A 10,373-nucleotide genomic window follows, 5' to 3' on the forward strand; every position below is an offset into this window, starting at 1 on the left:
AAATATTGAGTCGGGAGAATAGTAAATCCTAGAATTTTTGGCTAAGGGATCGTTCAAGTATAACGTAAGCAGATTTATTACAATTATTTACGCCCCCCCCTTGTCAGCAAAATTAAGCAAATTTCTTACCCAAAATTAGCAAATCAATAACCCCCCGCCCCCTATAGTGCTTACGTAATACTTGAACGGCTCCTAAAACGTGAACTGATTTTTGTATACTTTTTTGATATTTTCAAAAAACGGCTTGATCAATTTTCGTACAGAAATATTCAACACGAGTTCATATCAAGTTACATCGAATGGCTCTTAAATTTTTGAAACTGGTGAAAAACATCAATGGGAGATCAAAAAACGGCTCACATACTTTTTCCAAATTTGGCCTAGTTCGATTCAGAATGACTTGAAACGCCGAAGAAACATAAAATTAGTCAATCGGATTTTTTGGCGAAAAATAAACTTCTTCGGAAAGTTGCTGATTATTTTTTGGCCCAAGCAGGAAGAAGGTACAGGACAAAATATGCAAAAAATGGCAAATCACTTTTTGAGAGAACGGAGCATCATATTTGAATGATTCAAAAAACATTTTAGTGGGCGTCCGTTAATCACATGAGTAAAGAAGGGATCTAGTAAAATATCATGTGTATTTATTTTTTACCTGAAATTAAAAAACAAATCTAAAATTTTCCAAAATTCTCAAAAAAATGTACGTTTTTTTAAGTACTAAAAAAACACGTGATGTTTGGTGGGGGACTTGGCGGATAATTTTAAATATCACCAAGTATTACAAAGGAGGAGGGATTGGTCCAAAAATTCTTAAAAGGCGATCACGTGATTCATTAATGCTCCCTTATTTGTATTGGCGAAATGAAAAACTTATTAAATTTTTGGAATATTATTATTGTTATAATATTGGGTGCTTCGATATTTCGTCTTCCTTTTGAAAAAAACGTACAAGATTTTCAAACAATTCAAGATATAAAAAAATTTAAGTGTTTCAAAGTCATTTTTTTTCAAATATTTCGATATTCATTATTAATTATATCATTATCAATTTTTTTTGGCTTAAATACATACATTGATTTTTACATAAAGTTTCAAATTGCACACCTATTCTAGAAAAATCATTATACTATCATGACATTATATTGTTTACAAATATATATTTGTTTTTAATTAATTACTATCATAATTAAGTATGAAAAGAGCTATTTAAAACATACTGCCATCTTGTTTAAATTTAAAAAATACGGAGGTAGTACAAAGAAAAAAGCGCAAATAAAAATGCTACGAAAAACATTTCACTGGTATTGATTGAGTGAACAATTGATTGCATTTTTGCAAGGGCAAGTCCAGCGGTTTGTAGATACGGAACAATAAATAGCATTTTCTGAGAGAACGGCGCATCCGATTAGAGTGATTCAACGATATTGCTTGTATCGACGTTTGTATATTAGGTTTTCGTTGTTACAGATAAACATAGAAGTCGTCGATGAAATTTACAATATCTATAATAATTACCCTAAAATATTTAAAAACAATTATTACTCATTGATAAATTTTTATTGATGATTGATTATTTTTGACAGAAAGTTCCAGCAATTTACTTTAAGGCACAATGTAATACACCAATAAATTTCTGTCCCTATTTATTTATTAATTTTACAAGCCGTTAGTATAATGATATTATAATAAGGCTCGTGTCAATATTTTATAAATTTAATAATTAACCATTTTATCACTTATTTATTTATTATTTAATTTATTTGCTATAAACTTATTTATATTTAGTTATTTTTAATTATTTTTAAATATATATAGTTTGTTTTATGAAGATTCGTGTTCATATATTGCAAGTATTTTTAAAACAATTTAATGGAGCGTCGATTAATCACGTGAGGCTTTTAGGAAGAGTGAAAGGGTTTAACAAAAAATCACAAAAAGTCACGTTGGGGGAGAGAAAGATCTTGTAAGATATCACGTGTATTTATTTTTTTACATAAAATTTCAAAAAAAGGGGCCGTTCAAGTATTACGTAAGCACTATAGGGGGGCGGGGGGTTATTAATTTGGTTATTTTGAGTGACATTTTGGTGACAGCTTTGCTTACTTTTGCTGACAACGGGGATAGGGGGTGGGGGTAAATAATTGTACTAAATCTGCTTTACGTAATACTTGAGCGATCCCAAAAGATAAATTTCACGAAAAATTTGTTGATTAAATATAACGACGTATCACCAAAGAGAAGGGATCCAAAAAAACACTAAAAAATCGATCACATGATTAATGCACGTGTCCTAATAAGTATTTTAATAAACTTTACAATACTTTTACAATATAATTATTTTGTGTAACAAATTTTAGGTTATTTTATGATATGATTATTTAGTTAAACAAATTTATAAGTGTATTATATTATATATTTTATTTATTTATAAGTGTCTTACATTCCTCCAATGTGTCCCAACCCTAACAGTGGTTATAGTATCGCCCGAACAATCGTGACTGATCGTCGTGTCGGTGCGACAGAGACTACGGCGGAGTGGCAGCAGGCAGAGGCGGAGGCTGGTGTGATGGTGTGATGGTGTGATGGTGCGCTGGCCGCACACAGCAAGGACGCCGCCGAACCGCCACGCATTAGTCGTGCGTCGACACTCGAGGAGAAAAGACGGATCGTCGATAGAGGAGAATTTTAATTTGCGATCGTAAATGTGCGAGTTGAGAAATCATTAGAGGATTGTAATTGTTGGTGCAAAAATATATATTAATAAATTGGTTGTATTTGGTTGTACAAATATTTGGTTTACTTTTGAATTTCGTTGGAGGTGCAAAAAGTGTATTAGTTACAAACAAACACGATAAATTCTGTGGAGTGTAATTTTTACCACATGTGTGTTTGTGTATAAATCCTTTGTGCATTCACTCTACATTTATGTCTACCCATACATCCCTCGTTTCTGAGGTCGTCGCAAAAACGCGCGGCCGAACATGACAGCTAAAACCGAAAAATCCAAGGCATCTAACACCATCAGCTTGACCCAAACCGATGTCAAAACAGAATCCGTGTTAGAAATCGAAGACATCAAACTACCTTCAAAACTCAAAAAAACCTTCAAAAAATCCACCAAAGACGACACAAAAAAGTCTAAGTCCAAATCAGAAAAACGTCAATCTATTACTATTACCGACGACCTATTCGCCAACACAACGTCTTATTCAAGCAACGACAGCACCACCGTGATTGGTGTCAAAGAGGAGCCCGTGATCAAACGAGCCAATAAACCGCTCATGGAGAAACGCAGACGTGCCAGGATTAATCAGAGCCTCGCAGTTCTGAAGGCTCTGATCTTGGAGGCTGCCAATCAGAGGAGCGGCTCGGCCGTAGGCGCCAACGGAACGGCCGGCGCCAAACATGCCAAACTGGAGAAGGCGGATATTTTGGAATTGACGGTCAGACACTTTCAGAGGCACAGGAATTTAGACAATCCCGGTTAGTAGAATTGTGATTGATGGATGATTTGTTTTATGTAGACGCAAATATTATTAGTGATTGGCCATTTGCTTCTACGAAATGTGAAAAATAATTCCAAAATTTTATGATGACTAAAAATTTAAAAAACCTAGATACATTATTATTATCATCAATCAAATAGAATCATCTATAATTAAAATATAAACAATAAATAGTGGAAGAATTTAAAATAAATCAAAATATTTGTATAAAAAATATATGTAACTTACATTTATTAACTGATTTTTTGAGGTTTAAAATCACGGTTTATAATATTTATTTAACTGATTTATACAAATAACTAAAAACCACAAGAGAATTCATTCGTGGCGTAAAACACTACGAGGCGTCTCCACCGTAAGATTTTTTTAAATCAACATACATCTATTATGTATATCTCTATTATTGGTATGCGGGTTGTATATATTTATTTATATTTCAATATCTCGAAAATGTTAAGTATTCCTAAATTTATTCTGGAACTTGATATGAAAATGGACATTGAACAATTCTTAAGTCTAAATTAAAATATGGTTTAAAAAATAATTAAATTTTAAATTTAACAAATCGCGCCCCAAAAATGTAAAATTTTAAAATTAAATGTAGATTACTGTCTTAAATCAAAACTAATTATTGGAAAACAAGTCAAAGTTTTTTTGCTTCGTCTGTTAGATTCAAATTTGCAATTTTATATTTTATATCATAAAACCCCAAAAACTTTAAAACAATTTTTATTTTATTTTATTTTGTTACAAAAGTTTATCTTACGACAATTGCAGGATTTAATGTTCAGTTAAAATTAAATGTAAATTGCTATTTTAAATCCATACTAATTATTTGAATTCAAGCCAAAGGTTTTTGGTATCGTCTTTTGAATTCAAACTGCAATTTTATATTTTATAGCATATGATCCCAAACATTTTAAAACCCTAAAATTTCTTATTTTATTTTATTTTGTTACAAAAGTTTATCTTAAGACAATTGCAGAATTTATTGTTCAGTTAAAATTAAATGTGGATTGCGATTTTAAATCCATACTAATTACTTGAACACAAGCCAAAGGTTTTTGGTATCGTCTTTTAGAATTTCAAACTGCAATTTTATATTGTTTTATAGCATAAAACCCCAAAAATTTAAAAACCCTAAAATTTCTTATTTTATTTTATTTTTTGTTACAAAAGTTTATCTTACGACAATTGCAGGATTTATTGTTCAGTTAAAATTAAATGTAGATTGCTATTTTAAATCAAAACTAAGTATTTGAACACAAGCCAAAGGTTTTTTGGTATCGTCTTTTAAATTCAAAACTTCAATTTTACATTTTATAGCATAAAACCCCAAAAAATTAAAAACCCTGAGATTTCTTATTTTATTTTATGTTGTTACAAAAGTTCTAACTGAAATATAATGCGTACAAACTTTTTTTCGTTTTTCGAAGAACTTTTATTATTTAACTGTATATATGCCAAAGTAAAAAATTTTAGAAATGTTTAAAAATTAATTGTTTAAACAATATCTCAAAAACTTCGAGTCGAGGCATATAATGTTGATCTTTAAAATATGCGAAGAATTGTTGCTATTATTTAACTGTATATTTGCCAAAGTAGAAAATTTAAAAAATGTTTAAGAAATAATTGGAGCAAAATGCTTACAAAAAACAATATCGCAAAAGCTTCGAGTTGAAACATATAATGTTGATCTTTAAAACATGCGAAGAATTGTTGTTGTTATTTAATTGTATATCTACTCTTTATAAAGCAGAAAAATATTTTACAATTTCGCCAGGAAATCGCGTTTGCAAATTTTAAACATTATTTATTCTGATTCAGGAGAAACTGAATAATTCAGCATAAACTTGTCTCAAAAACTATATAACTTATCAAAAGTATGAGGAAAAAAATAAATTTTGGTTTTTGTCCACATGGTCTCCGGAACGATGCAACCTACATATAAAATTCAACAGTCCTTTGATAAAACTCAATAACGGAGCTTAGAAACATCTGATTTACATTTTATTTTATAATTATTTGTAATCTAAAACCAATGTAATTTATTGTATTATAAAATATGGTTTGAAATTGAGTCGTTGACAGACATTGTTATAAAAAATGGATGAAATTAGAATAAATGTTACGTTTGTTGTAATGATGTGCATCGCCTTGATTACTATACGGTCTTTGCGAAGGTCGTCTGGCGTCGCATTCAGAGAAATATATTATACACATATATATTATATACATGTACCTATGTATATATATTATATATTTACCTATGTGCATATACATTTATACGTATCATAATGATATGCTTGTTGTGTCGTCTCGGGAACTAACAATGTGTAAAAAAAAGTGTGCAAAAGTACATACATTCAAAAAAAACTATTTTGAAACTATTTTTTTTAATTTTCATGTAATTGAAATTTATAGATAGCAATATGTTTTCAAGTGAAAATAGTCCTTAATCCGGCATCTGCAATATCCCAATTAGAACGACGACCAGGGTGTTGTTTTCTAATAGCGTTCAGTATAAAAAATTAAACTATATCTCAGATAGAGTAAGGACAATTAATTAAAAAATTATTCAAACATTAAAAAAATCAGACTTACATACATTAATTAAATTTTGATAGCTGTCAAAAAGCAAAGAAGAAGAACTTCTCTTATTAACACATTGAGAATTAAAAAAAATGAAAACAGATTCAGCAAACCTTCTTAGGTCAACATTTTGTTCAATATATAAAATAACGGGATTGTTTAAATCAGAGGTGTGTTTAAAATTTTGCATATGGTCTGAAAGCATTGTTTTGTATTGATTTTTATTTTTTGAATTATATTTATGTTGAAGCATTCTCTTAGATATATATTGTGAGCTCTTCCCAATATAGAATTTTTCACAATCATTACAATTCACCTTGTAAATATGTTTCAAAGTCGAAATAAACAAATAATATAAATATATAATATTTCAATAGTTCAACAAGTCTATTTTTTCCGGTTGTTCTCTATTGTCATCGTGCATTTATATTTACGCACTCGGCTAAACGGTGTGGGCAATTACGGAGCCCCACAGCACTCCCCCCCATACGGTGTATGTGGGTAGTGTCGCGCCGGTTTGGATACATACATTATTATGTTGTATCGAATAGAGTAAGATGGGCAAAAATTGAGATATTTGAAAATTGAGATGAAACAAGAAATTGGTAAATAGGCAAATGAAAAATAGGCTCTGACCATCTGTTCTAAAAATTATCAAACATTGCCTACGAGGAAGTTATTGTACCTTACGTCTTAAGATCAGAGATATATTCCTGATACATTTAGATCAGGTTGTCTACTTCATAAGTGAGTCTAGTCTACTTTCGGTTACACATCTTAGGGTCATAGTTATTTCTTTCAAAATCTTACTGAAAGTGTGAAAACTTTTTTCTGACCCCAGATACTCCATTTATATTAAGTTAAGAGAGCAATCTTCACGATCGAATTCTAAATCTATTATTTTATTTGTTTTATTCAACCTGTGTCACTTTTGTCCGCGACTTCGAAGGTCGCGCCGGACAATAAAACAAATCAATTCGACGCCAAACACCGGAGGAAGAAAAAAAATTAAAAAAAAAAAAACAGACACCGGACACAAGATCACGATGTGATAAATAGATGTATAAATGAGAGACAGGCGGGCGTAACTTCGAATAAAACATCTGAATAAAACGAGAAAAAAATTATATGTTTATCCATAAGATCTGATATATTCAGGGTAAAAGATTTTTTTCATGTTTTTAAAAATTAAGATCTTAAAATATTATAATGATAAAAACCTAAATATAATAAGGTTTTTGTTAACGCATTTCACTCATGGTCAGTTTAAATGTTTCTGTATCGCTCATTGAGCAACTTGTGCGAATAATAAAAATTTTGGTCTCAAATGATTTGGAATGACTTGAAACATCTAGAAAATATAAAATTAGAAGTAAAATTTTCTGGCGAATACAAACTTCTCTTTTAGAAAATGATTAATCAAAATAATTAAAAAAAATAGAACGCTTAATAATAATAATAATAATAATAGACAAATCACAAATAAAGTAAAAAAAAAGCTAATAGTCCAGAAATATTAGTTTTATATGGACTTCGTTATTATAGTGTGAATATGTATATACCAATGAATTAATTAATTTTTTGTGGATTTTATGACAATTTCTTTCTAAACTAGTGATGTATGGCATCGGGCCTTAAAGCAAATTGCTGGAACTTCCCGTACCTAAATATTTGAGGAATATTTCCTTAATTTTATTTAATAAAAAGTAAATAAACAAAACTTCAGATCAGATCTAAAATATAAATATAATATAAATATAAAAACAATCAGATATAAAATGAAGAAGATTGTCTAATATTTCTAAGTATTATATAAACTGAATAGCAAATTAAAATTATCTATTTAAAGTATATCAGTGATGCTTAGAACTTTAGCTAGAATCAGAATTGGCACTTTTGCCTCGTATCTTCGGAATGGCTGGGTCTGTCTTTACTAAAAACTAATCATCACATCTCCCTATAAATAGGAATCGACTGGTTTTTGAATTTTTCAAATCGGTTCATCCATACGCCTGAAATCGTCGACGAAAAATTGTCTTCACACACACACATCCATTTTTTCCTGAGGTATGCCAAAATGTTCAGAAACCTCTGAAACGTGAAATTATGCAAAAATTTTCATTTTCAATTTTTGGCTCATTACTATAACTTACCCTACGGGAAGCTAATAAAAAAAGATAAAAATATAGTATTATCATTGCAACTACTATATCGTTAATATTAAGATTTCTATTTATACATATTTTTTTCTCGATTAATGATCGAAAAATTCAATGTTATATTATTAATATATTTACAGTTTTGTGTTCTGTTTTAATTCATTTTTAATTGTAATTTTTGATTTTTGAATCATATTTACACTACCCTGCAAAAGTTTGGACTCATTTAGGAAAATCGTTGTCTTTTTTTTCGTCACTTTATTTATAGTTCTCCTGTACGTATTGATATAGAAAAACATTTAAAAATGATTTTTGAGCGTTTCCTTTAAATCCTTTATTTATTGTACAGAATAATTAATTTTCGAAATATTGTAAAATGCACAATGTTACAATTTATCACTTTGAATTACATTAACTATAGTTTTGAACTAAAATTAACTTTTACTCGTTGCATCATCATTTAAAAATGTGCGCCAATGACTTCAAACCGAAAGGCCAAAAAATTGATGGAAAACGGCTGGATTGATTTTTTTCGTTTTGTAACTCGTAAATTGAATGTAATTCTCAACGAATCTGTTACATTAAACGATTTTCCTAAGCGAGTCCAAACTTTTGAAGAGTAGTGTTATGATGTATCATTAATTTATTTCTTTATATTGTATTACTAATATTACTAGATGGACGAAAATTGTTAGACATATTGTTACACAAAGATTTGAATTTTCCACCAATTTTAAATTTGATTCAATTTGAACCGCAACCATTACAAAAATCTAACTCCATTTCTTTTTCCCCCAGATATCGATAAATACAGAGCCGGCTACAGCGACTGTGCCCGCGAAGTGGCGCGCTATCTATCAACCCCCGAGCCTCCGCCCCTGCCGACGTCGCCCTGTCTCTCGGACGCCGCCAGCAAAGCACGCCTGCTCCGACATCTAGACAACTGCGTCGCCGAAATCGACCGGGACATCTGCCCATCGTCGACAGATCTACACCCCGCCAACCAGCCCAAAATCCAACCAGTAACGCCCGCCAAAAGGGAACCGCCTCAACCAGACAGCAGCACGTCCGCCAGCAACGTGGTCAGCCCTGCTTCCAACCAGGACGAAAACAATAACGGCAATAATAGATTGAGGAACCCCACCCCGAATGTAGAGGATTTAATTGAACCCAATGAGATACTAAAGCATGCCTGGGGTGGCCCACAGTTGAGACTACCAGATGGCCAGTTAGTGGTTTTATTACCACCGCATTATGTCCAGTTAGCAGCAGCCTTAGGTTTGAATTTGCAACCCCATACTGGTTCCACAAACGGTGTCCCTGTGTTCATGCCTCCGATGCCCCATGGGGCCATGGAGATACCGCCTCAAGGTGCTTTAGGACTTAACTCCATGACAATGACACAAAGGTGCGACTTTGAGAGGTTGATAGAGTTGTCCAAGAAGCATGCAGGTTACGATGATGTTGGTAAATTAGAACACATGGATGTAGACATGGATAAGTCTTCTAGTCTAGGAAGCGAGAACCAAGTGGTTCCAAACCCAGGAGAGCCGAGTCAACCACCACAACACCATCAGCAAGACGAGAACATGTGGAGACCTTGGTAGATGCAAATTTATTTTATATAAAGAGATTTTAACTTGTTATCAAAGATTTAAATCGTTTATTATTCCTCTAGCTTGTAAGTTCGTACTTAATCTCAAATCGACAAATCAAGGGCTAATTGTTGGAATAAGAACGCTTTTTAAGTATTTTTATACACAGATGTTTATAAATTTTATTCCACCATTTACTGTGAAGCATTGTTAGTGATAAAATTTAAGTCTAAGCGATGTTTGCTTCTAAAACTTTTACATTTGCCACAAAGTATTATAGGATCTAAGTCGCTTCTTTTTGTAAATATGTGTAAATTTTATCGATGATGTCCATTAACAACAGAAATTACGCTATGTAGATATAAGATTGTAAATAATGTGCAATATATGAATATAAAAGAGACAAATGGCATTATTATCCGAATTATTTAGAGTACTGTACTATATGTTATGTATTTTTAGCATTATTGTCAATTTATAAAGATCAAATAAAGAATTATAACATTTAAATGTGATAT

General features: G+C 31.1%; 1 protein-coding gene across 1 annotated transcript; it reads left to right on the forward strand.

The window, feature by feature from the left end:
- Positions 1-2,984: 2,984 nt before the first annotated feature.
- Positions 2,985-9,867, forward strand: LOC113367722 (transcription factor HES-4-B-like). Its single transcript, XM_026609303.1, has 2 exons — positions 2,985-3,486; positions 9,059-9,867. Exons 1-2 carry the CDS (start codon positions 2,985-2,987, stop codon positions 9,865-9,867), a joined length of 1,311 nt encoding a protein of 436 aa, XP_026465088.1.
- Positions 9,868-10,373: the final 506 nt, after the last annotated feature.

Source organism: Ctenocephalides felis, unplaced genomic scaffold (genome assembly GCF_003426905.1).
Source record: "Ctenocephalides felis isolate EL2017-DRISC unplaced genomic scaffold, ASM342690v1 CF-g0.4_SCAFFOLD_01170, whole genome shotgun sequence".
Lineage (NCBI taxonomy): Eukaryota > Metazoa > Arthropoda > Insecta > Siphonaptera > Pulicidae > Ctenocephalides > Ctenocephalides felis.

Bases quoted from the DNA above. Each gene is read 5' to 3' on its own strand.
- LOC113367722 (XM_026609303.1), top strand. From the start codon at position 2,985: ATGACAGCTAAAACCGAAAAATCCAAGGCATCTAACACCATCAGCTTG. The intron at 3,487-9,058 runs GTTAGTAGAATT...TTTTTCCCCCAG, and splicing joins CAGGAATTTAGACAATCCCG to ATATCGATAAATACAGAGCC.